This window comes from Vulpes vulpes, chromosome 16, assembly GCF_048418805.1.
Source record: "Vulpes vulpes isolate BD-2025 chromosome 16, VulVul3, whole genome shotgun sequence".
Taxonomy (NCBI): domain Eukaryota; kingdom Metazoa; phylum Chordata; class Mammalia; order Carnivora; family Canidae; genus Vulpes; species Vulpes vulpes.
The window spans coordinates 69,747,846-69,774,908 of record NC_132795.1 but is presented as its reverse complement, the minus strand read 5'-3'; the positions used below and the strand labels follow the sequence as shown (position 1 = coordinate 69,774,908).

At 42.2% G+C, this 27,063-nt stretch overlaps 2 protein-coding genes across 51 annotated transcripts in view; one reads left to right on the top strand and one right to left on the bottom strand.

Moving 5' to 3' along the window:
- Positions 1–13,009, bottom strand: part of RFX8 (regulatory factor X8) — a 237,595-nt gene extending 224,586 nt beyond the window's left edge. Inside the window, 2 exon segments of the mRNA XM_072741451.1 lie at positions 12,409–12,546; positions 12,808–13,009. The gene's annotated coding sequence lies outside the window, so the exon portion shown is untranslated.
- A 324-nt stretch (positions 13,010–13,333) lies between these two features.
- The window catches only part of MAP4K4 (mitogen-activated protein kinase kinase kinase kinase 4), a 191,104-nt gene continuing 177,374 nt past the window's right edge, over positions 13,334–27,063 (top strand). For all 50 annotated transcript variants that reach the window (XM_072741448.1, XM_072741443.1, XM_072741438.1 and 47 more), the window contains exons 1-2: positions 13,334–13,578; positions 13,929–13,994. In XM_072741448.1, coding sequence (XP_072597549.1) covers positions 13,522–13,578; positions 13,929–13,994 — 123 coding nt within the window. In that variant the 5' untranslated portion in view covers positions 13,334–13,521. The remainder of the gene's footprint in view (positions 13,579–13,928; positions 13,995–27,063) is intronic.

Sequence of the window (27,063 nt, the reverse complement as noted above, 5' to 3'; positions counted from 1 at the left end):
TACAACTCACCAGCCAGATCAAGTTATGGAATGCTAGCCATGACCAGCTAACCTAATGGTTTTATTATTATTAAATTTAGAATGAGTGAATATACCATGATAGTGTCACATGATATAAAATGAGAGAAAGTTGCACAATCCTATCACAGTTTAGAATTAGAAAAGTCAGGATAACTATTTACTATAATATTGTGCCTTTGCATGCTCTTTCCAGAGGCATCTATGTAGGAACACCACGAAAAATTTATTTTTAATGTTAAACATGTTTTAATATGCAAATTAAAACATAAAATATTAAAGCCTCTGTGTTAACCACGCTTTATTATTCATCCTCCCCATGAGAGTCAGTTTCAGGGTTCAACATGCTAGTAATCTCTATCTTCTCCTGGGTGTCTACCATGGTTACTTCAGATTCACAGAGGCACCTAAACCCACATAGTAGCCAAGTCCCTGAAGACCTACAACTACAACTTACTTTTTTTTTCTTTTTAAGATTTTTATTTTTTATTCATGAGAGACACACAGAGAGAGAGAGGTAGAGATACAGGCAGAGAGAGAAACAGGCTCCATGCAGGGAGCATGATGTGGGATTCTATCCCAGGACTCTAGGATCACACCCTGGGCCAAAGGCAGGTGCTCAATTGCTGAGCCACTGGGGCATCCCTACAACTTACTTCTTTTACAAATTGTCTCATGCTTCCTATTCTTGCCTCAGTTTAATAGAAGTGTAAGAGAAGTATTTGGTAAAGTTTAAATTGTGTGTGTGTGTGTGTAACATTAAATACATCTGAAATAAACAGGCAAACCTGGGACTATCTCTAGGTTTTGTTTTTCTTCATTTTTAGTGAATTTTAGTGCACATCACACATGATGATCCTTGGCTTTCTGGTTTTGACATTCCAAAATGATACACAGACTCACACTTGGGGTTGAGCCTGTTTGCCTTTGTTCAAACCAACAAACTGGGCATTGTCTTTGCACAGTTATCCAGAGCTCTAAATAGTTGTCAAGAATGTGTAACCAGACATGTAATTACCCGAAGTGCCCTTTTTCAGACCCCATGTTAACTAAGTGCATTCCCCTCATTTCTCACATTTGCCAGACTTGTTAGTTTCTCAAGATTGCTAGCCTAAAAGTTCAGTACTATCTGTGTTTAGGACAGCATCTCTTATGTGGCTGGAATTCAGCAAATGTAGAAAAATAAAGATAATTACTTGTAGAGCAAATTCAGGGGTTCCTTAATATACTACGAAGTATTTCTACTTGTTGAGAGACAAAATCTTTTACATAGAGGCTCTTCTCTCAAGGAAAGGCAACCTGATGTAGGACAAGCTAGACATCATCTAGGCTTCTCTGCATAAAGTGGTGTGACCTTGAGTAAGTCAGTACCCTCACCTAAATCTGACCACCAGGGCAGCCAGGGTGGCTCAGCGGTTTAGCGCCGCCTTCAGCCCAGGGTATGATCCTGGAGATTTGGGATCAAGTCCTGCGTCGGGCTTCCTGCGTGGAGCCTGTTTCTCCCTCTGCCTCTGTCTCTCTCTGTGTGTCTCTCATAAACAAATAAAATCTTAAACAAACAAACAAACTTGGAGCTTGCATGTAAGCAATCCCAAATATTAAATCTGACCACCAGGGCAGCTCGAGTGACTCAGCGGTTTAGTGCCACCTTCAGCCCAGGGCCTGATCCAGGAGACCCGGAATCAGGTCCCACAACGGGCTCCCTGCATGGGGCCTGCTTCTCCCTCTGCTTGTGTCTCTGCCATTCTCTTTCTGTGTCTCTCTTGAATAAATAAATACATCTTTAAAAAAATAAATAAATCTGACCACTATTCTCTGAAAAATGCCAATGGTCATAAAGTTGTATCATTCCAAGGCTGTGACAAAGATCAGAGGAAATAGTGAGCTGGAACACATGTTTTTAACTAGTAAATGTCCTGCAATCTTTGCAATTGCTTTATTTACTGAGAAGCAATAGTTTCATGCTTCTCAGGAACCACTGAACTCACAGCCCTGAACAGGCAGTGTACCTCATCTGTTCCAGCCCTTCTCTGGTAGTTCGAAGGTCCTTCTTGGACTGGGAGACATCAAGAGGCTACCCATAGGTATGTTCTTGAGAAGTGATGGATGATTTACATTTCCCCACGATATCTCCTGTACTAGAGCCTGTTACCAGAACTTGAAAAAGCTACCTTCAGACCTTCCCATCTCATAATTGGCAAAGCCTTTTTGGAGAGAGTTTGACAAAATATACCAAGAACTTTACAAATGTTCATAATCTTTGATTTTGCAATTCCACTCCTAGGAATTTATCTTAAGGAAATACTAGCATGTGTGACTGGTTAGAAATAACATAACTACTCACCACCACAAGACTGGTTTAAAAAATCATGTTATAGTCAATATAGCCATTAAAAATTAGATTGCAATATTTAATGACATTGAAATGTGCATAACATATGAGGTGAAAAGAAACAGGTCACCAAACAGCACAGTTCAGATTATATTAAACATACCCCTCCCTACCTGCACACACCCACACACAGGCCTATGACAACAGACAAAGTAAATATATTAAGTGTCAATGATTGTTGGTAAGGATTATAGGTGAATTTGTATTTTATATTTCTCTGTATTTTCTTCTAAGAATATATGTATTATGTTTAGAATCAGAAGAATGTAATTTTTTAACCCCTTCTTTTGCATTAGAGCATTAGGTCTTCCAAAACTTGGTAAAAATGCAAAAGTCACCTAAAATTTACTGGTCAAAAGCATGAGTTGTCCATGTGAATTTGGTTTGTAATCCTGGATTTGCTACTTTCTAAAGGTGCTATCATAGCCAAATTACTTAATGTTTCTATATCTTGGTTTTCTCATCTATGATATGGGACAAGAAAACTGCTCGTTAGACTCGCTTAAAGAACACAGATAAAGTGCTGAGTACAGTGCCAGGCACATGGTGAACACCCACTAAGTAGCGGCCACTAGTAGCCGTGGTGGGAGAGCTACTGCACTCTACCCCTATGACATCAGCACAGGCAATGTGTCAGTCTGATTGGCGGCTGCCTTCTTGTAGAGTACAGAAGAGAAGTTGGGAGTGGAAAAGGTTGAGGACCCAGGGGCCAGAGCTGTAGGGTATCTTCTTTCCATCTGGTTGGGTCAGCCCTGCCATGAGTCCTGTGCACCAAGTAGGGCGAAGCGATAGTCTTCTGTATCCTGATAAAATCCTCATGAGAAGAAACGGCCACACTTTAACTTTTCTGACATATGATGTTCAGAGCAGCCTAATAAAAGCTGCTGGAGGAACAACATATTCTAATTTCCTGACTTGTACGTAGTAAAGTTTCATTGTATTGACAGAGCCTTGCATTTAATTTCCTTAGCTTTTTAGACACAAACAAGCATTCTTAACAATAAATTGAAAATAAAAGGGAATAACTGCACAATGGAATACACATGCTGATTTGAATATGTCATTGAGTCTCATAAATAGTCATTAAAATAAATGCATGGATGTAACAAAGGAAATAAATATTTTTGCTTCCAAAAACATGTAGCAGCAATATAATCATATTTGGAAAATATAAAGAAAGTCATTCTTTTTTCTATTGTCTATCTATGCCACACTATATTCCCTTATTTACATTATTATTTCCAGGAATTCTCTCAAAATTAGCAAAAGCCTGTATCCTTTCTTTAAAAAAAAAAGATTATACTTATTTATTCATGAGAGACACAGAGAGGCAGAGACATAGGAGAAGCAGGCTCCTTGAGGAAAGCCTGATGCAGGACTTGATCCCAGGACTCTGGGATCATGACCTAAGCCAAAGGCAGATGCTCAACCACTGAGTCACCCAGGCATTTCAAGCCAGTATCCTTTCAAAAAATTAAATAAACATGCTTAAATTTCAATAAAAAAAAAAAAGCTATTTCTAGCAACACATTAGGGAAAAAAGTCACAAAGAGGAGTTCGAAGCCAGTAAGACACTATTTAAAAACATTTAGCTTATTTACAAATATCCCAACCAAACTGGAGATTACTCTATGCTGAAAAATATTCCTTCTGGCTTTGTAACAGGCGAAATTAATTTCTATTTGGACCTTCTATTTCCTCTTTCGTTTTCTTCTGTCTTTTTTCACCTATCATCTGTTATGTATTTGTAAAAAGGTTTTAAGAAATTTGTTTATAGTCTAACGTAAGGATAATTTTTAAAAAAGATTTTTATTTATTTATTTTTATTTGTGAGAGACAGAGAGAGAGAGAGGCAGAGACACAGGCAGAGGGAGAAGCAGGTCCCATGCAGGGAGCCCGATGTGGGACTTGATCTCGAGACTCCAGGATCATGCCCTGGGCCAAAGGCAGGTGCTAAACTGCTGAGCCACCCACCCAGGGATCCCAAGGATAATTCTTTATGGTGCTCTGCAAACTGAAGTCATTCATTATAAAGTCAGTCTATCTGAAAATTACAGTGTAAATGAAAGCAGCTTGTAGCTAATGGTTAGAAGAAAGTTTTGTGTGATTTAAACATTTTGATGGATTTTACACAGTGCTACAAACTCACTGTATGCATAACAAATACATGTTAGATATGGAGGGGGATGGCAAGAGAAGTGAACAAGTCATAGCAAAAACTATCAAATCCACCACTTTTCTACACTATCCATGTGCTAAAATAAAACCACTACATTATGGTCAGAAAGAATAATGGTCTTCAACTTCTATAAGAAGCATCAGAATTGTTAAGTTACTGTTATAGGTTGAATTGTGTCCTCTCAAGGAAAAACATGCTGAATCCCTAAACCTCAGTACCTCAGAATGTGTCCTTACATGGAAGCAGGGTTGTTGAAGATATAGTTAGATAAAATATAGTCATACTGCAGTACGGTGGACTCTAAATCCAATATGACTAGAGTCCTTATGAGAAGATGGCCATGTGAAGACACAGATAAGGAGAATGCCACGTGACTGGAGCTCCGCAGCTACGAGCCAAGGAACATCATAAATTGCCAGCAAACACCAGAAGTCAGGAAGAGGCAGGGAAGGACTTACTCTCCTACAGGTTTCAGAGGGGGTGTTGTCTACCAACACTTTGATTTCAGACTTCTGGCTTCTAGATTGTGAGACAATACATTTCTGTTAAACCACTGAGTAGCTTAAAACTTTGTTAGGGTAGCCCTAGGAAACTAATACAATCACTTTATTTCATTTTCTTTTACAATGTAAGTTTATATTTTTTAATTCATAAAATAAGACATGCTTGTAGAGGGAATTTGTAGAACCACATGTCTCAGAGGAAGGAAAAAATATCATTCAGTTTCATCAGCCAAAAAGGACTAAAATTTGATGTATTTCCTCCCAATTTTTCCTTTGAATAGTTTTTAGCATTTGTACAGCTATAACTATAATCTCTTAACTATTTATAGTGATATTTCCAATTAGCATGACAATATACATTTCTATATTGTTATAAGCTTTTGGAAAACATCCTTGAAATTTGTCAACATGAGCAATGTTGCCTAGATTATTGTTGGGCAACTCTATTTTATTATTCTACTGTTTTCTTTTTTTTTTTTTTAAGATTTTATTTATTTATTCATGAGAGACACAGAGAGAGAAAGAGAGAGAGAAGCAGGCTCCATGCAGGGAGCCTGACACGGGTCTCCAGGATCATGCCCTGGGCCGAAGGTGGCGCTAAACTGCTGAGCCCCCCGGGCTGCCTATGTTTTCATTTTTTCAGTCATCCTTTTGGATCTGACCCTGAGAAATTAAAAATGATAAGCTCATTAATTCTCCACATTGTGCTGTGTGAGAAATAGGAGGTAGGTTATTTAGCAAAAAACAGGCCATGAAATAGACCCTAATAGCCCATGCTCACACTTGTAGACAAGAATTCTCAGATCTATGTATAACAGGCAGTATGAAAGTGAAGCATTTGATAATTAGTGAACCAGTTAGTGACTACTTGGTCTCATGACACCGGGCTGTGACAGTATAGAGTCTGGTAGAATCAGAATCTGGTTTCCTGATTGCCACTCCTATATCATTTCCACTCAGTTCATGGCCATGATTTAAAAATGCCTTAAGTGCTGTTTAGTTTTGAACTCAGCATAAATCTATCTAACAGATACCTGTGTTATGGGATCATAGAAATCTTGGTTCTAAGTATACCTTGGCTCGTTATTTGCAAACTTTTCTCAGCCATGGAAATCTTATCTTCATAAAGTGTTACTCATATTCTCCATTTACAAACCATAACGGCAGGGAGGGCAGGCAACAAGTTCAGTTGTCCTATTAGTAACTCCCTAGACCTCAATGGGGATCCAGGCAGCCCCTGAACTGCCTCAAAACATTAGGGCTCAAAGGAACACTTCTTGTAAAAGAGAACACATAGTCTTGTTCTTCATCTACTCTGTGAGTAAAATGGCTATGCAGAAAGAAAGTCCTTCTTAAGGTCTGATATGTGAAAAGAATTAAGTTATGAAAAACAGCTTTTCAATTTTTCCTAGGCCTAGTTCTCTCTTCTGAATGTTTATCTTGTTCCCAGTTCCTGGAAATTTCAAAATGGGTGGCGACATTTATAAGTTGGCTTATGTTGCGGCTGTATACAAGAGCATTCCTTCTTCAATTCCTCTTGCCATCTATTGGCGCCCCACTTCCTCTGCATTTTCTCCTTTCTATATAACTGAAAAGCTAAGTTGTGAATTCTAAAGATCATTTTTGTATAGCACTTCCCCACAAGTACTATTATAAATCTGAATACATGAAGGCAGCTAATAATGATAAGTTCTAATACAATAAGAGATGCAATTCTGTGATAATAAGTGGTCTTTCCTCTTTGTGACTCTGAGCTGCACTTCTAGGAGCTATAAAGACTTTATGCTGATCCAGATATACCTTTGTCCAGCACTTCCTTTCCTCAACACCAGGGTCTCCACTCCCAACTAACCTCATGGAGCTGTCTATAGCCAAGAATTAGGACAAATCCAGGTGATCCATGTCACTCATGGCCAGTCTCTTGATCTGGTTCTGATGATATTTTCTAAATTAGTTGGCCACTAAATATAGAATATATATAGACTAGAAGATAAAGATGACAATTAATTATTCAAAAGAATAGGAAAGGCCTCAAATTTTGTAATTCATAAATATGGCATTTGCAGTTAGTTCATAGTTTATCATTGGTAGATCACCACTTAATCTATTATTATAGAGCATATTTTAGAAGATTTTTGAGAGCGGAATCACTATAGTCAACTGAGAACTGCAAATCAATAGGACTGGCCAACTTGCATATCACCGATGGAGATTTGTAATTCATTCATTTTTAAAGGGATAAACTTGATTACAGTTGAGCTCCTCTTCAATGGAGGTTCTGATGCATATTGGCCAGGATCTGATGCATCATATTCAAGCTCATGACCCTGTTTCAGTTGTGACATATTAGATGCCTGAGCATAAGAGAGGTCCATTGGTCTAGTCACTTCCTGAGATTTTGCTATACAGACTTAGGACACAAATATGTGATTAAGTATAAATAAAAGCCTGTTATCTCGTCAGGTAGGAGGAAAGTCTAGGCCTACCTTGGCCTTCCATTGGCAGAACCTGATTCCATTCACCCAAACATCTATTGAAATCAGACATACTTGACAACTATTCACCATCCCCATCCAGCTTCTCAGAACCACTTTCTATGGCTCACATCTTTATTTCTAAAGCTAGGGCTATCTCTGACTTCCTTTTTGAGACCCTTAGGGATTTTTCAGGTAAAGAACTTTTCACAGTGGAACTCAATGAAGCAATCCATGTATGCAAAATACAAATTTACAAAAGGGATAAGTTAAGAGACAGTAATCCCCTTCGTAAAACATTTCAAATAAGTTTTCTATAAAGAGTAAGTTCCTCTGAGTTTAAAATACTGTTCTGTTTTTTTAAAATATGTTTACAGAAAACTTTTCCATGAACACATAAACTAAGAGGAACCTACATTTTCTTTTTCTAGCTAAAGCTAGCCCAGTTGCCCAGAGTGAAAAACTGCTCATTAACACACTCCTCAGTGGCTCATCTCCATGTTTCACTGTTCTTTCTCCTTCACTTGGGCTTCCTGCAATCATCTCTTAAATAAAGTACCTGCACCAAATCTTTGTGTCAGGATCTCTTTTTGGGAGGTCTGAGCTAAGCTAACGCCCTTATCACAGAAGTGACAGGATCAACATCCCTGGTTGCTAGGGTAAGATGTCTGTCTCGCCTCTAGTCAGCTTCTTCTTTTGTTGCCATTTGATCTGTTTCAGCATCCCACGCCTTCCATCCTGTTGTGCACCAGAGTACTTACTTCCTTTTAATTCAACTGATACGCCAGTCAAAAAAGATTCTTACCCTCTCTACCAGTGCTCAAAAGATGGCTTTTTAAAGGGCTGAGCTTTGCTGCCAAATCTATGGCATCCACGTGTTCCATTAGCTTCCGTTGCTCATATCAGTCCGTTTCCATTCTGGCCAAGAGGTATAAACAGCTGAGGCCAGGGTTATATAAATGAGAGTCTCTAAGGTCCTAAGGGGATCTTTGAATCATTTCTATCAACCCCCTAACCTGACGTGTTAGAAAACTGAGGGGCAGAGTGTAAGCATTTGCTTAACACCTTGTCCATCAGAGAAGGGGAACTCAGATCTCTGACCCCTAACCTAGGCTTTCCCCTTCCTGAGATTTTTCCTAAATGCATTCCACCATTGCTTCCTTTGACTCAATTCCTCCTACTCACCACTATTCCCATCATTTATTTCCAGTTGACCTAAGTCCTCACTGACTCTGAGCCCTTAAGTTATATTCATTCAGTCCAGTTTCACAGATTTGCTACCCTCCTTGCCCTGCCTCCTGAGGTTAAAAATTTCCACCAATATTTTTGCAACAAAGAAAAAACTAGGAAATAAGTAAAGGGGTGTATGGGGGTTGTCACTGATGATTTATTGCATAACTGAGCTTCCCTTAGGATTTTGTGACTGGGTGAGATGATAGCCGACTGGCCCACTGTACCCTGGGAAGATGCAGACTTATATCCCATGGCCTGCTGAACGCACAAGCATCTAACCTGCCATGGGAGCTCTTGAAGGTCAAGGCTAGGATGTTTCTCCTTTGACCTGACTGATAATCTGGCTTCTCTTTGTAACCTGCACATCACCTATGCCTTAGCTTGGTCTTCTGGTCCCACCTAACCTGTCTAGCTTTATGTCACGGGGTTCTCTGAATTGAATTCTCTGGCCCAGTTTCTTTACTTTTTCAACTTCACATTCTTTGTCTTAGCAAGCTATCTTTCCCTCCAGCCTAAAATACCAAATTAGCATTTATTTTCCAAATTATTATCTTGCCTATCTTTTGGGGTGGGTTTATGTTGTGTTCTCAAATAGATTCTTAAGGACAAGGGCTATGATGTAAGTCTACTTCCTGATACTATTATTGCACATGGCTTGTTATGGACTGAATGTTTGTGTCCCCCATGTGTTGAAACCCTAAGTCCCAGTGTGCCTGCATTTGGAGATAGGGCCTCTAAGGAAATAATAAATAATTAAGGTTAAATTTATAAGGTCATAAAGGTGGGACCCTGATAGAAAATAACAGGGTAGTTGTCCTTATAAGATGAGATACCAGATGTTTTTTGTTTGTTTTTTCCTCTCTGTATAGTAGCACTGAGGAAAACCCATGTGAGGACAATAGTGAAAAGGTGGCCATTTGCAAGGCAGGGAGATAGTTCTCATGGGAAACCAAATAAACTGGAACATTGATCTTGGATTTCTATGCTCCAGAATTATGAGAAAATAAATCTGTTATTTAAGCCCCCTAGTCTACAGTATTTTGTTATAATAGCCTGAACTAACATAGCGCTGTTGATTGAGAAAATGGCCCCTACCTTCAGATCTCAAGCAGAGTCACAAACTGGGTGGGTGTCACTGCTTGTGCCTAAAAAGTTAACTTTCCACGGAGTCCAAAACCAAACCTTCCTTTGTCACCACCACTCAACAACTTGTATCCTTTCCTCTGTTCCTCCCAAGTGTGAACAAAGCTCTAAGCCACAAGCAAATCTTTTACCCTCTTGTCTATACTGACTGGCATCCCATCAGAAGCTGAGTTTTAAGAGTCTACAGGCCGAAAGTTTGTATCTCCTTTCTTCAGGTCTTATTACTCTGGGCTGTGCTCCTGAGACCTCCTCTTCCTGGCTCTTCTAACCTCTAGTCTTCATCTCATAGACAGAAGAGGAAATGGAGGCTCAGAATTTAAGCAACATGTTGAAGGTTGCACAATTGATAGAACTAGGTTCAAACCTAGTGCAGTTTTGCCTCAAATTTGGCATACTTTCCAAATGATTTTTAAAGATTTTATTTATTTTAGAGAGAGTGAGAGAGAGAATATGAGTGTGGGGATGGGGAGTGGCAGAGGGGGAGTTAATCGACTGAGTCACCCAGGTCCACTAGACCTGTTTAATGTTCTTCCTATACGACTAAAATTTATAATGATCTGCTTTTAACTATAGATATTTATGAGACTGTCTAATACCCATTATCAAATTGTAAGCTCTTTGAGAGTAGCTGGCTTCATTTTCCTTATATCTCAGGCAATGGCTAAGCCAGTGCCGCGTGCTGGGTAAGGCACTTCAAGGAAAGGTCCTGAATTAAAAATGAGAAGTAACTGTCACAATGGTGACATGGACAATAGCAGTTTAGGAGAGAGCGATTCAGAGAAAGCTTTTAAGAGAAGGAACAGTTGGTTTCTGAGTTGAGCTTGAGATGATGGAGAATCTGGCTGGGCAAAGAAGGGGGTGGTCTGAGGTGGGCTTCAAAACCATGAGTGAACCTCTGGAGGGAGGTTGGCTTACATGGCGGGGGAGGGGGTACTGAGTTTCTGCATTGGGTTCAGCTATGCACAAACAAGTCAATTATCTTCTTTATTTTATTTTTATTTTTTATTTATTTACTCATGAGAGACACAGGCAGAGGGAGAAGCCGGGTCCCTGGGGGAAGCCCGATGTGGGACTCAATCCCAGGACCCCAGGATCATGACCTGAGCCCAAGGCAGATGCTCAACCGCTGAGCCATCCAGGTGTTCCAATTATCTTCTTTATACATTGGTTTCTCAATGTGTAAAGTGGGAAAAATAAGAGTACTTATCATTTGGGGTTAATGAATAATAATGAAATAATGTGTATAAAGAACTTAGCACATTGTCTGGGCCTAATATGTGTTATCTATTATTAATTATAAATATTTGGGACACCTGAGTGGCTCAGCAGTTAAGCGTCTGCCTTCAGCCCAGGTCGTGATCCTGGGGTCCTGGGATTGAGTCCCACATTGGGTTCCCTGCATGGATCCTGCCTTCTCCCTCTGCCCGTGTCTCTGCCTCTTTCTCTGTGTCTCTCATGAATAAATAAATAAATACAATCTTTTAAAAAAATAAATACTACTAAAATACTATTAGTAGTAACATGGCCTGAAATTTCACATGCTCGCCAATCTGAGTAAATGATTTACCCCCACAGATAACGCCATTGCTGTGAATACATCAAAAAAACAAAATCATTTAAAAGTACTACTAAATTTGCAGCAACACTTCGGTTACTATGATTTTCCTAATCAAGGAATTCCAGGAGTCCCTTACAAGGGATTCTCATAGTTGAAAATTTTGGAAACCAAACCGTTGAGAGGCAGGAGAGTGCTAAACGTTTCCTGGGTAAAAGATTAACTCGGATGAATGGGAGTCTTGGATTTTTGGAGTAGGCTGACCCAGTGATAATCCCTGTTCCACTTCCAGGCTGTGCTTTTAAGGAATTTAGGCACATTCCTTATGTTTCAGTGCTTTGGTTTCCTCATCCTTAAAATGTGGATACTAATACACAAGGGGTACAAGACAGGTTAAATTGGGTGCTGTACATTAAGCAAGAACCGCTAGGTGATGACGACGCTGGTGTCTGTGAAGCCCAGTTGTGAAGGGCCTTAGATTTTCATCCTGTAAGGAGGGCCCTTGTTCTCCAAGTGTGATCCCTGTAACAGCAATATTTGCATCATCTGACAGCTTGTGAGAAATGCATACTCTCGGGCCTACTCTCCCAGACCTGCTGGACTCTGGAGGTGGGGGGTCAGCCATCGGCGCTTTTACAATCCCTCCCGGTGATTCTGACGCACGCAGGTTGGAGAAAGAACCTGCCGCGAGGCAACAGGGAGCCATTCAAAGTTTTTGTACAGTGGAGCGATGTGATAAAAATGATCGGTGGTGCACAGACAATGTATTCATCCCTATTCAACAGGATCAAACTGCCCACCTACCGACGAGCTTCCGAGGTTGCTGGCAGAAGCCTGTTTATATTGATCCTTAATGGTCTGTAGGCACAAAACGGGGGTTAGCACTTGGGGCCCCCCCCCACAGGGCTCACCTCCCGAGTGCGGTAAGGAAGACAGTGCCAGGCGCTCACAGGGGCTGTTCTGGGCTCGGTTTCCACGGAGAGCCTCGGGACCCGCGGCCAGGTGATGCTCGAGGGACGCCGCACCTACACGCCTGTCACAAATGTCGCCTGCAAGATAGGAAACGAGAACCGTGTGAGGAAACCGGAAATGAGGGTCGGGGGGGGGGGAGGTAGAGAACCCATCCGGGGGTGGGGGAGGGGCAGGGCAGGGGCAGGGCAGGGGCAGGGGCAGGGGGCCCGGGGCGACCCCCCTTCGCGTCCCCGCGACGCCGGGGCCGGTGCGCCTCAGCGCGTCTGCGGCCGGGGGCCGCGTCCCTGCGGCTCCGTGTATTGTTAGCGCGAGATGGGGCGTTTCCTCGGCGCCGGCACCTCGGGGGGAGTCCCGGGGCGCCTCCTCCCCGCCCCGGCCGCGGTGCGCGCCGCCCGCCGGCCGGCCATTGTTCGGGCCGCACCCCTGCTGAATATTCACGCCGCGCGGGCGGCTCGCCCCGCGCCCTCCCCGGCGGGGCTCGGGCTGGGAGCGTTTCCGCTCGCTTTTCCTGCCGGGGCGGGCGCGGGGGAGCTGTGCGCTCTCTCCTCAGAATATATTTTCGGTGTCCCGTTTCTCCTCCTCCCGCGCCGCCGCCGCCGCCGCCGCCGCCCCCTCCCTCCCCGCCTCCCTCCCCGCCTCCGCCCCCGCCCCCCGGGTTATCTTTGTCTCGCTGCCTCGCGCTCACTCGCTCAACTCTCGGCGGCGCCGCGGCCCCACGCTCCGGGCCCGTCCTCCAGGCGCGCGGCGCGGGGCGCGGGCGCGGGGCCTGAGGCGCGGGCGACGCCCGGGGGCCTGACGGCCGCCCCGCGCCATGGTGTGAGCGCCGCCGCCGCCCCGCGCACGCTCCGTCCGCCCTCCGCGCGCGGCCCGGGCCGGCCGACAGCCGCCAGCCGCCGCCGCCGCCGCCGCCGCTGCCCGCGGCCCCGCCGGGCGGAGTCCGGCCGCCCGCTCCCGTGCGAGGAGGCGCCGTCGGCGGCCTGGCCTGCGGCGGAAAGAGATAGGCAGGCGGAGAGATCTATTGGTACTGTTCCGTGGGGTGGCAGAAAGGGAAAATGGCGAACGACTCCCCTGCAAAAAGTCTGGTGGACATCGACCTCTCCTCCCTGCGGGTGAGTGGCCGCGGCGAGCCCCCCACGGGCGCGCCGGGAGCGGGGAGCCGGGGCCGCGCCCTGCCCGCCGGGCGCTCGGGCGCTCGGGCGCAGCGGCCGGCACAGCCGCGGGCGCGGCGGCCCCTTTGTCTGCCTGCGTCGGCGAGTGCGGGGCGGCGGGGCGCGACCCTCCGCGACCCCCCGCGGCCCCCGCGCCCCCCGCGCCCCGGGCGCGGCCCTCGGGCGCTGGGGGACCGCGCGGGGCGAAGCCCGCCGGGTGTGCCGTCGCCCGTTCCCTCCCGCCGCCCCGCTTTATTTATTCATTGTTGTGCTGCTTTTAACATTCTCACCCCTCCCCTCCTCTTCACCAGGATCCTGCTGGGATTTTTGAGCTGGTGGAAGTGGTTGGAAATGGCACCTACGGACAAGTCTATAAGGTCGGTGCGAGCCTCCGTCTTTGTTTCCCGTGGCACGTTGAAACTTCTGGTTGGGGGAACGAGCAGACGGCTGGTAAACACGCCGCCGGCTGCAGGCCACGCCGCTTGGCCGAAGTTGGGAAAGGGGTTTCGCCCTGCAGTCCCTCTTGTTTTTAAACAAGAGTTTATATTCAGGCTGGCCTGAAAGGACCTCACTCATTTCCTGGCTTTGAGATAAGGAAATAAGCTACACTCTTAGGCATGCACTTTTCTCCAGTAAAATGGGAAAACATTTTTTTTTTTTTTTTTTCCTCTCCCCGTCAAGGCAACTTTAATTCTTTTCGTTTTCCCCAATTCCGGCCCTCTTGAGTTTGTGTGTGTTAATTAAAATTCAGTATAGGCAGGCCTGGCCTATGATTATCTTAAACCACTGCCTTGGCCTTCTTGAAAATTGTCATCATGTTGCCTCGTTTTGATGTTTGCCAAGTGCTCAAGGTGAGGAGTTCGGTGTTACCTGGGACTGCTTGCTTCTTAACTCTCTCTCGTACGTTCTGCGGATGCATACATACATATTTTGGGGAAGCAGAGAGGGGTGTGTGTTTGGGCACCAGGAGCAGGAAGGATTACAGTATGAGGATTATAAAATCTGAATTCCAGGAATAACCTGTTTGACAGGTGTGTAATTGAAACAGAGATGAGGGAGAGTGAGGAGTCAAGAGGATGCCCAGATTTCACACCCACCCCAGGCCTCTCTCTCTCTTTTTTTCTCGTTTAACCCCGACTCCCCCCCACCCCCCACCCCCCAAGTGAAACTAACAAATCTGGAGACTGTGAGTCTGCTCTGAGTAGCTGACACCTGATGTGACTAACAGTGCGGTTCGTTTTGTTCAGTGCACATTGTAGAGCTTCTTGAAAGAGCTGTAGGTAATGGAGGCACAGGCCTTGAAAATTTGAAACGGAATGTTAGATTTCCCCTGTCCTGATTTATTTCTTATTACTAAAGGTTTGCTAAAAGTAATCTGCACTGGGGGTGTTTTCTAGCTGTTAGAGTGGATACAAGGTCCGGCTAGAGGAAAATATCTTCTGAAGCAAGGCTTTGTGGTTCACCATGAAGAACTGTCATTGTCTCATTGAAGATGGAGGGAGGGGGGTTGGAAGCTGACTGTAGACATTTTCTTAGGCCAAATTAAGTGTGGATCCTATTGTCTCTCTTACGCTTTATGAATAGGGTTTATCTGTCGCTTGAACGTTTCTCCCCAGCCCCGACTTCCCCTGGCCTGAGCTTCTGTACCAGGCTGTGTACCAGCCAGTGGTCTGAACTTGAGTCAGTATTCTTAGGTGATCTCAAGTGAATTAGCATGTGTTTTGTTGGTTAACTGTTGGGGCTGCGGCCAGATTTTTGAATTTGAAAAGAAGCCCTGTTAACTCAGGCTGCTGGGCTCAACTGAATTTGGAAGCCTTTGGAAAATTTTGGAAAAGAGTGTGTTGCAACTCACTGAGTGGCCTGGTAACTGGCTCTAAGACATTCTCCCCAGCCCCAGTGTTTGTTTAAGCCCCAGTTGGTTTTTTCTAACCCGGTTTTTCTGGCCAAATCTAAGTGGTGAGTGTACTCTTCCAAGTAAGTTAGCCAAAGCTTGTTTTTGACCTGGTTACACAGTAGTTGGATTGTTTGTATCTTCCTCAGGCAGCATGGATGGATGTGAAGGGCAATGAAGTAAACTAGAAGCCTACAGTCTTGCTTTTAAACCATAAGAAGAAAGAAAGAGTGAAACCTGACTATGAATTAAGTGGCTTTAAGAGGTGGGAGTTCTTTATGGTAACAGTTTGGGCAGGTTCATTGTTCAGCTTTTTCCCCTCTTCATTTCCTTTGGTTCTGTCTCCTCCTTCCCCCAAGCATTTGAAATAGATTTGCTGAGTGGTGCAGTTGGGAAGCATTTGGAATACTGGCAGTGACACAGCTCTCTGACTACAAAGTCTGTACAGTTGAGAAGAAATTCTCAAATTATGCAAACCTAACGAATTAAGAAATCTGTGCAAGAGTGGCATACACACACAGAATAGTGCCTGAGATTTTGCTCACCAGCAGTTCTTTTTTTATTCTGGAAAATTGCAAGCATACACAAGGAGAGAGAGTAGATCACTCAGTTTAACAGTTAATCAGTACTTGACTGATCTGCTTTCATCTATAGTCTTCCTCCTTTAGTATTTTAAGGTAAAGCCTAAAATACCATTTCACCCATAAATATTTCAGTCTGTATCGTTTTTGTTTTTCAGATAATCGCAATGCCCTTCTCACACCTAAAAAGTTAATTCCTTAGTATCACATATTCAGTGTTAAGGTTTTCCTGATTTTTTTCATACATTTTTTCTTACTATCAGAATATTTATGAACGGATACTGGGAAGTTCAGTCTTGGTAGATGGTAAAAATAGGAGAAGCAGTTAATATCTCCATTTGCTTCTCCCTTTCAGTGTCAAATGGTTTACATTATGCAGAGTCATTTATTTAGGATTTGTTGAGGTGATTTGCATGTGGTGGTTTGGGATTGGATTAATAATACTAGCATTTGTTTTTATTACTAAAGAACTACTGTGAATAGCATCTAAGTTGTGAAAATATCTGTGATAACTTGTTTATAAAGAAGCTTTTTTCTTAACATAACTTCAGGTAAAATACCTTTAAGCTAAACAACCTGTAGCCCTAATTTGTTTCATTGTTATATTTTCTAGTTTCTGTTTTTTTCCATGAACTTTTAATTTTTTTAGTGATTGTGGTTGCTTATTTTGAGAAGATTATATTAACATGAGGCGAATGAGTAAAAAGGGAGTTTTCTGGGTTTTGATAGGTTTTATGAAAGTGGCTTTTTTTTTTGAGGGTTTTAAAATTTTCTCTAACAAATTTGTAAATAATTTGAGTATGTTGAACAGTATATAACTGTGTTAAGGAATAAGAGTTGAAACACCATATTCTATTTAGAGAAATTTATTTTTTGCATTAGGTTTCTGAGGGATCACAGAGAAGGATACTTACAAATTAAAACAAGAAAAACATTGTGAATTTCACTTTAGGTTTCCTTCAGAGTACCATCTATTTGTAAAAGAAGTATTTATAAGATGATCTTGCGCATGTTGAGTAAATCTAGTGAATTTTAATTATTTTCATCAAAGGGGAACAGTGCTTAAAAAACAAAATGAGAAAAAATAAGTTTTGTTTTTGTGTTATATTAGGTTTTATTATTATTATTTTTTTTTTTAAATTTTTCTTTATTTATGATAGTCACGCAGAGAGAGAGAGAGAAAGGCAGAGACAGGCAGAGGGAGAAGCAGGCTCCATGCACCGGGAGCCCGACGTGGGATTCGATCCCGGGTCTCCAGGATCGCGCCCTGGGCCAAAGGCAGGCGCCAAACCGCTGCGCCACCCAGGGATCCCGGTTTTATTATTTTTAATATTTGGCCATTTTTGTTGTTTCCTTGGGGTTACTGTTACCCTGTTATTTTGTATTTTGTGAGCATACAATGACTGGTGTTCCAAATGTCTTGACTGGGAGAAGGAAAATCTTGCATCTGGAAAGGTGTAGTGAGAGGTGAGGTTGGGGAGTTTAGAATCCGGCAGGTGCAATATCTGGGGTTAGGGCTTGCTCACAGGAAGGATGCCACTCTTGTGGAGGATTGAGCATCTTGACCCTGTCTGATCCCTGTCCTTGGAGAGGAAGGGTAGGCTGTAAACTTTGGAAGTTGAGGAGGGAGTACTCTGGGCCCAAAGATGGTAAGCAGAAGCAAAACTGGGAGTTTGCCACCCGATAAGCCATGGTGCTAAGGCTGTCCCCCTTCATTTACTGAAGAAGTGGGGGAGGGGGTGTGTCACAGAATGGCTGAGGGTGACTGCTTTGGGAATGACAGGAAGTTTAGGAAGGAGTGGGTATCTGGAGAGAGATGATTTGCTTGCAAGTTGAGGGATGAGGGGTGGTGGAAAGGGAGGTGGGCGGGGGATGGAGGTGACTGGGTGACGGGCACTGAGGGGGGCACTTGATGGGATGAGCACTGGGTGTTATGCTATATGTTGGCAAATTGAACTCCAATAAAAAATAAAAATTAAAAAAAAAAGTTAAGGAGGGATGTCATTCTATGAATACTGAAGAGTCATTGAAAACTTTGTTGGGATTAGGGATCCCTGGAAATAAGAAACATGATCACTTGATGTTTGGGGAAGGAGCAGGTGAGATGGTTGGCCAAGGACAATGGTCTAGAAGAGAGGAGGTAAAGGCCGGGCCAAGGTAGTAACAGTGACGATGGAGAGGAAGGGTGTTGGGCTGGACTCTTGGGCATTCTTCCTTGTTGAGGTCTGCCTGCTAAATTCAGTCATTTTCCGGAGGCTTTGGTGTGGCCCTTTAAATGGGTACATTGTTTGCCCACTGGATTAGGAGGAACCTTGGGATCTGTGAAAGTGCTAAAATTACTTTCGATTGCTCAGCAGTAAAGTGCTGTATAAATTGTGTGGCTTTAAAAAATCATTAGCCTAATATTTTGGCTCAAATACTTAAACTTTTGTGAGGGGTTTCTCTAAATGTTATTCCTTAAGTGTAGCCTCTCTTTTTCTCAACTGGAGATAAGACATCCAGTGGGGCAAAATGAATTTTGAGGAACTAAGTGATTTCATTACGAGAAGGATTCAACTGCCACGGAGTGGCATGTACAGGCTTGTTCTGAGACATAGGGCTCCTTCATGCTAGAAGAATTCTGGGCTTGGGTAAGGTGGGAGGAAGCCAACCCCATTGAACACATGTTGGTGTGTAGCTCCCTTAAAAAATATCAACTCCAAATTTCCAAAACTTCGTCAATTAAACAAAATCACAAAATAAAAGCTTTATAGAAAATCCAACTACCAGATAAAATCTTACTCATGATGGTTTTTAAAATTTCTTACTGTCTGAAACTTTCTAATAATTCATTTGCATAGCTGCAAACTTGTATTTTTGCCCTTTTTTCTTAACCAATTTTAGATATATGTATATCTCTACATATTGAGCTAATCCAAAAGCATTATCTGGGGTTACTTCTGGTGCAGTGTGCGTGTAGATTTGGTGGACTGATACTAGCAGGGCAAAGATTTTGAAGTAATATGTGCTACTTTTGAAATAATACATCCTGAACAAGTGTGCTAGTAAGCCAAGGAATAATCATTTAAGGGATTTCATTCCCAAGGAACTGAAAATATTATAAACTGGAGATTGATGCTTTGACACATGAATTTCATCCATGTTTTTTTTTTTTTTTTTCTCTATTAGTAAATAAATACTTGGTCATCTGGTTGTGAACAGCTAGCTGCTTAAGCTGAGAGATTGCCTACTTTTAGGGCATCAGATGTTTTCCATCTCTTGAGTTGTTTTAAGTTTATGATGCCTGTGCTGCCTATCATTAGTATATTAGTGCTTTCATTTTTTACATTCATTTCTAAAGATTGGTAGACAGCAATAGAATATTTAAATAACTGCACAAGTGTACTGTTTCAGACCCAGTTTGTCCAGACACTGAAGCACAACTGTTGACCAGAGGGCAGCACTAATATGTGATAACTGGAAGGCTCTCTCCGCATCTTATAATATGGGTCTATGATGGATTGCACGCAAGGGCAGACCCCATGACAGTTGACTATATTTGAGGCAAGGGCTTATTCCACAGTAAGTTCTTAAAATCAAACAGTACGTATTTGGAATTTCTGATAGTTTTTTTTTTTTTTAAAGATTTATCTATTTATTTATTCAGAGAGAGCGAAAGAGAGGCAGAGACACAGGCTGAGAGAGAAACAGGCTCCATGCAGGGAGCCCGATGTGGGACTCGATCCCGGGTCTCCAGGATCACACCCCGGGCTGCAGGCAGCGCTAAACCGCTGCGCCACTGGGGCTGCCCGAATTTCTGATAATTTTAAGAGTTCAAACAATTTTAGTCCACCGTCTTACCTTTTGAAGTCAGTGCTTCAGAAACATTCACAGATAGTGATTGTACTTGCATGCAATTGCTTTGAATATTTACTACAAACAGATTTTTTGTGAATTCAAATTGGTTTCTTTTAATACTACTGTGGATCACCCGTGTTAAGGTATTAGAATATATTTAATTTGGGACCAATTACTTTATGATCAGGGGTAGAGAATTCCAACTGCTGATTTAGCTTTTTGAAGACTTGGTTGGCAGTTATTTTGTTGTCATAACATGGTAAAACCAGAGTTGAATCAAGATAAATATTTTGGACACATGGAGGGATGGCTAGGAGGAGAATGGAGAAGGCCAAGTGATAGACTGTCAGTGACCAGTGTGGGAGCCATGTGCTCTTAGGTTTTATAATGCTATATGACTATTCACTGGACAGAATATGATACTCTCTCTGTTAGGAGGCTGGTTCAGTAATAAAAGTCTGCTGGTATTATTCACAGAAGTGATGGGAGGCACCGTGTTGGGAAGCAGTTTTTAGCAGTTTTTTTCTATCAGAATTTCAAAATGTTTTTTTTTTTTTTAATTTTTTTTATTTATGATAGTCACACACAGAGAGAGAGAGAGACAGGCAGAGACACAGGCAGAGGGAGAAGCAGGCTCCATGCACCGGGAGCCCGATGTGGGATTCGATCCCGGGTCTCCAGGATCGCGCCCTGAGCCAAAGGCAGGCGCCAAACTGCTGCGCCACCCAGGGATCCCTCTATCAGAATTTCAAAAGAAAGGACAGAGAACGAGAAGTTTTAGAACTTTTGGAAACCCTGACATCTGTGTGGCATGAGGAGAAACTTAGAACTAAGTTGGGGAGACAAAAGCAAAACGATTAATCATACAGGGCTGGTTTCATGCCACTAACAGTTCTCACTGTGCTCTTGCCCAGGTTGGGCCCTGGGCACTATTCTGCATGATGGGTATACATACAGGGGTGAAGGAAGCAGGCAGTTTCCTTACCCTCAAGGAGCTCAGAAAGGATGGGGATGGACCCAAAATGCCAAGTATGTTATATCCACTGTAAATCCAGTAATGTCTCTGTCTCTGTAGGTCCTCCACCCAGCATATTTGCATTCACTAGTGCATGGAACTGGCTCAGACTTCAAGTGCACTTCTTCAGCATCAGAGGGCTTGTTACAAACAAATGACTAGAAAAGCGAAATGAAAAAGTAGGCATACAAAATACCAGCTTAAGTCTTTTTATTATTAGGATGAAAAGACCTAATGTTATATTGTTAAATTGCTATAAAAGTTTTTGCAGTTATTCTCAGTTTCTGAAATTCTCTCCTTGTGTACCCTAGTCAGCCCACCACACTTTGAGGAGCAGTGAATGGGCAGGATTGATTCTGGGCTCTTCTTGAGCTCCAGGGTTGATTTGTTGCCTCAGCAAGCTGGAGAATGGCCATTGTCCAAACCTGGCAGGTGTGCCCCCACCCTGGAGAAGTAGGGAGCCTGAAGCACAGGCTGACCACAGCTTTGTGCTTAATTTGCCTTTGAGCCTGGGGCATTGTAACTATCTCAGATAGGGCCCATTGCTGACAACTTATCCTGTTAAATTTAAATAGTTTGAGAAAAACCCATACTTTTACATTATGACTTAAAAACTTTATTTTCGGGGATCCCTGGGTGGCTCAGTGGTTTGGCGCCTGCCTTTGGCCCGGGATGCGATCCTGGAGTCCCGGGATCAAGTCCCGCGTCGGGCTCCTGGCATGGAGCCTGCTTCTTCCTGTGTCTCTGCCTCTCTCCCTCTCTCTCTCTCAAATAAATAAATAAATAAATAAATAAATAAATAAATCTTTTAAAAAAAAGCAACACTTTATTTTCATATGATAAATAGGGCCTTATTAACCATCAGTTATGAATGCATGTGTTTGCAGCCAAACGATACTGAAGTTCTCTTATCACATCTTGAGATTTTCCTCTTCCCAAGATGTGTCTATTTTCAGTTTTTAGTTGCCATCTCTGGAATTTACTGCCATTATTTTTAAATTTTATGTTCATGTGGCTATTTCATCATTTATCAGTTTTATGCGTTTGTTGACTTTTTGTAACAGTAGTTATGGTTTTGGACTACAGTTTTTGAATTTCTGCAGTAGTCAAAGATTAGCTCTTAAATATACCTCCTCCTCTAAATGAGTACGTATATCATAATTTTGGGTTAAGATGATAATTGTTTATATTATATTATTGTGACTATGTAAAAACCATTTATTTCTGAACCATGCAGTCTAATATGATTATATTTCCTTTTTAAAACATCAGTTATCCCTCACATTGACATTTTTTGATTTGCTTAGTTTTCTGTATACCATTGATTACTTTCTCCCTGAAATACCCTATAAAAGATACATCAGATGCCCAGCAAAGTTAGGTTATTATCAACAGTTTTTCCAAACACTTAAATCCGTCAGATAATTTTTTTGTTTCAGATAACCTATTCTACTTTTTTTTTCTCCCAGGAGGTACCTCAGAGCTGCCCAGGTATGGTTGCCCCTTAGACCTGGTGCATAACTGTTTCCTGGATACACTAGTCTTCTTTCTGGATTTGCTACTTTATTTTCCTGAAGCACACCTTCTGGTAGCTTTATTTATTTATTTGTAAAGATTTCATTTATTTATTCATGAGAGACACAGAGAGAGAGAGGCAGAGGGAGGAGCAGGCTCCATGCAAGGAGCCTGACGTGGAATTCTATCTGGGGACTCCAGGATCACGCCCTGGGCGGAAGGCAGGCGCCAAACCGCTGAGCCACCCAGGGATCCTCTCTAGTAGCTTTATAAGAAAGGTGCATGGCATATGGCATGTAAAGGTTTGAAGTCCTTGGAGGGCTGAAAATGTCTTTTTCTTTTGCGTTGGATTTTTACGTAATTCTCGTACAACGTATTCTAGGTTGAACCCTCTTTTTTTCCCTTGGAATTTTAAGACGTTGCTCTTTTGTTTGAGTGTGACCTGTTTCAAACTTCTTTAGAGAAGTTTTTAGGATATTCTGCTTATTCTTGATATTCTTAGTTTTTTATGAGTATCTTTCATTGTCATTCACTGTTTTGAGTACTTAGTTCTTTTTATCTGGAGATATTCTTTTTTTCCCTGGGAAATATTTTTGTTCTTCTCTCCAACTTCTCTGTTTTCTTTTTTTGGAAGTTCTATTAGTCATCTCTTCAATTTATTTTTTTATCTTCTCTACTTTTTTTGGGGGGGGTCTTTTTGCTCTATTATGAGATGTTTTTGACTTACACATTTCAATATTTCTGTTAATACTTTTAACTTTATCATTTTAAATTTATATGAGCAACCCTTTTTCCTACTTTGTTTTTAACTGCATGTAATCTTTTGTGGATATGTCATCTATCTGAAAGTATTGAGTATAGGTTTTTTGTTGCTAGGTTGATTTTGTTTTCTTGTGCTTCTGCATTTTTTCCCTGTTTTTGTTTTTTCCCCAGATTTTATTTTTCCTATTTGTTTATTTTAGCCTCTGTTTAATGCTAGAGATTTTCTTTAAGTGCCTGAAGATTAGTCACTCTGCTGGTATTTAAAAGTAAGGTACTGGAAGTGATTGGAAGGTCAGTGTCAATGAGCAGGGGGCTATTGATTGGTGGTACTTCAGTGTAGGGAGAGCATGTGGGGATCAGTATGTTCTCGTGGGTGGAGAGTCCCACTTATTAATACCTGTAGATCTTTTCTTTGGGGTCAGTTTCTCTAAGAATACTCCGAGGCCTTTCCTGCCTAGGGGCTATCCATCTGTTCATTGGAGTTCTGGGATTCAGGGTGGAGGAATGAGGCTAGAGCTCCTGCAGCCTAATAGCTTAACTTTTCAAACCTGTGCCCAGTACTTTGTTTCATGTCCTCTCATCTGGAGCAATTGTCCTTCAATTTCTCCAGAGACTAAACCTCTGGCTTTTAATAGGTATGGTGTGATGTGAAATATGAAATAGTCACCAGACTGTGAGATTCTGAGAAAGGTTCTGGGGCATTCAGTCACTAAATACCGGTGCTGTGGATTTTAGCTATACACTTTTTTATTTTTTAAAACATTTTATTTATTCATTCATGAGATACACAGAGAGAAGGCAGAGACCTAGGTAGAGGGAGAAGCAGGCTTCTCGTAGGGAGCCCCATGTGGGATTCAGTCCAGGAACTCCGGGATCACGCCCTGAGCCAAATGCAGACACTCAACCGCTGAGCCACCCAGGCGTCCCTAGCTATACACTTTATACTTCATGGTATCATTGCTTCCAAATGACGATCTCCTCTCAGGGTTCTATGGGGGCATATCGCCTCACTTGTATCCTTCTCAACAGGTACTTAGGTTGTAACATTTTCCTCTTTACTAAGTGAATTGCCTCTCAGTCCAGTTTTTAGCTGTCAAAACCTGATAGAAATGATTTCTGCTGTTGTCTCTTCCCCCTTTATCTTTTCTTTTTCTGTTTACCTTGTAGTTATTTCATGTGAATTAACCCTCATAACTCATGTGATCAGTCCACTATTAGAAGTTAACTAGTCGGGGATCCCTGGATGGCTCAGCGGTTTAGCGCCTGCCTTTGGCCCCAGGCACGATCCTGTAGTCCCGGGATTGATTCCCGCGTCGGGCTCCCGGAATGGAGCCTGTTTCTCCCTCCTCCTGTGTCTCTGCCTCTCTCTCTCTCTCTCTCTCTCTCTCCTCTATGTCTATCATAAATAAATAAATAAATAAATAAATCTTAAAAAAAAAAAGTTAACTAGTCATTGTATCTTTGATTTTTAAACTTAACTTTGATTTTAAACCTACATTTTACTTCTGTAGTTGCTCCTTTTTGGTCAGAATGACAATAAAACATGAGCAGCAACAATATTGAAAACAGTCCCTTAGTACGTGACCTCTGGACTGATACTTAATTTGGGAAATGCAAGCCCAGGGAGATGAGGATAAGGAGGAGGGAAAGTGAGGCACAGTACAGAGCAGTGCAGTGTTATGTGTCATGAGACTTGCTGCTTGCTGCTGCTTTGAATAAGCCTTGAAGATACAGAAATTTTTCAGTGGATTTGTTTGGGGTTTTTTGACAGCTTTTTTGAGGTATATTTTATGTATCATGAAATTCACCCATTTCAGCCTTACATCTCAGTGATTTTTAGGAAATTTACCTAGTGGTGCAACCTCACCACACAGGTCAGTATTAGGATACTCTCCTACTCTAGCAGGACCCCTCATAATGTATTTACAGTTAATCCCTCTGTGAGCCCAGAGCTCCAGACAGCTACTTCTCTATTTTCTGTGTCTATAAATTTGCCTTTTTTGGACATTTCATATAAATGGAATCATACAGTGTGTAGTCTCTGGCGTCTGTTTTCTTTTACTTTGCATAATGCTTTTGAGGTTCATTCACACTGCAAAGAATGTATTCCTTTTTATTGCTGAGTAGTTTTCCACTGTATGGATAATGTTGCATTTTGTCTATCTGTTCATCAGTTGACTGACATTGTTGTGGTTTCTAGTTTCTGGCTGTCCTGAGTAATGCATTCAGCAGATGTTTTGGCTTGGTACCCTGGATGTGTTCAGAAGAGCTATGCAATGGGATTGCACTTGGAGCCTTATGTAGCATGGGGTGGGGATCTGCCTGGGTCTTCCCGTTTCTCAGTAGTATAATCAGACATCTAGTTCTGGTGACCCTGTGTGTGTCTGTCTGCTTCCCTGAAGCCCATACCTTCCCACTCTCATTATTAGTCATCTCTGGGTTTAAGTCATTTCTTTAAACATGAGTACAGTTTCTTATCTCAGTAAAGACAACTGTTCGCTATCAATGAGGTCGTTGGTAACAAGAACCAGGCTAAACCAGTTTTTCCTTCACACTATTTTTTGGGGGGATTCCAATGTGTAATAGCCAGCCTATTTACCACGTGATGCTAAAAGACAGGAGTGTTCATTTATCTTAAGCAGAAGCTATTGACTTGCCATGATTTAAAAAAAAAACAAACAACAGGATCTATTGTCTTTGGCCAGAGGACATATATACCAAGTTTAAGTGATTTGTCATATGGGGGAATATGAGTAGTCATTTGATTTGCTTCAAGTATACCTTTTAGAGTATTTTTCTCATTTTTAATTCTAAAGACTTTTAGGATGTCTATTAGGGATTTATTGCATTAACAAATTTAATAGTATATACGTTTTGGAAATTCTTGTGCTTAGAACTTTCATTCTTACCTACTTACCGTGGTGACAGACTACTGCTGACTACCAGAACTGCCCCCCATCAGGTTTCCCTAAGATGCTCTGTATGTAATTGTTGTGTAGTTTTATGGTTATTCTGTTTTGAGATCTCAGATCAAAGACTCAGAATATTATCTGACTTAGGGCTGTACATCTCAGGGACATAAAATTTATTTTTAGGGATCCCAGGATAGGCACTGAGTATTATTGCCTGATGTTAAGGATATGCATTCAAATGACGCACAATTCATTGGATGTATTTATTCACCTGGTAGGGCATGTCTTAATTCCAGGGTCTTTCCTTTTTGAACTTCGGATATTAGAGCATTTCTGTTTTCTTTATGTACATAGAATCTTTCATCCATTCTTGTTGCTCCTTCCCTTAACTCACAGGGAAAACCTGTGGATGTTTACTTATTACCCTTCAGTGATTTGAGGGCTCAGTATCTGTTTTGTGTTTCATTGCCTATAGATAATTTTGAGCCTGCTCTGCTAGGCATGATTTCTTTCTATCATTTATTGCTCAAGTACTTAATGCGTGGATGATAGATGCCAGGCACCACATGAGGCTTGCTCATTGGTGACAATGAACCAGGAGAGCAGCCAGTCAGCTCCTGCGGAGCACATAGCAAGCAGTTTTAAGAAGATATTGCAGATGGGGAAGAGCAGGGTCTATGGGAGTGTATGGCTAAGCTGGATCTGATAAAGTGGGTATGGTTATGTATATAAGGAAGCTTTATGGTTTACATTCAGATTCTCTGGGTGAGGCAAAGATGAGTGAGGAGCAAAGAACAGTGGGCTTGTTTTACCATGGAGCTGATGACTCATCATCTTGGTTAATAGAACTTTGAATAAAGATAGGAAAGGGTGTGTTACATTGATTATGGTAATTGCTGGCCTTTTAGTTTGCCTGGAGCCCTCTGCCTCTTG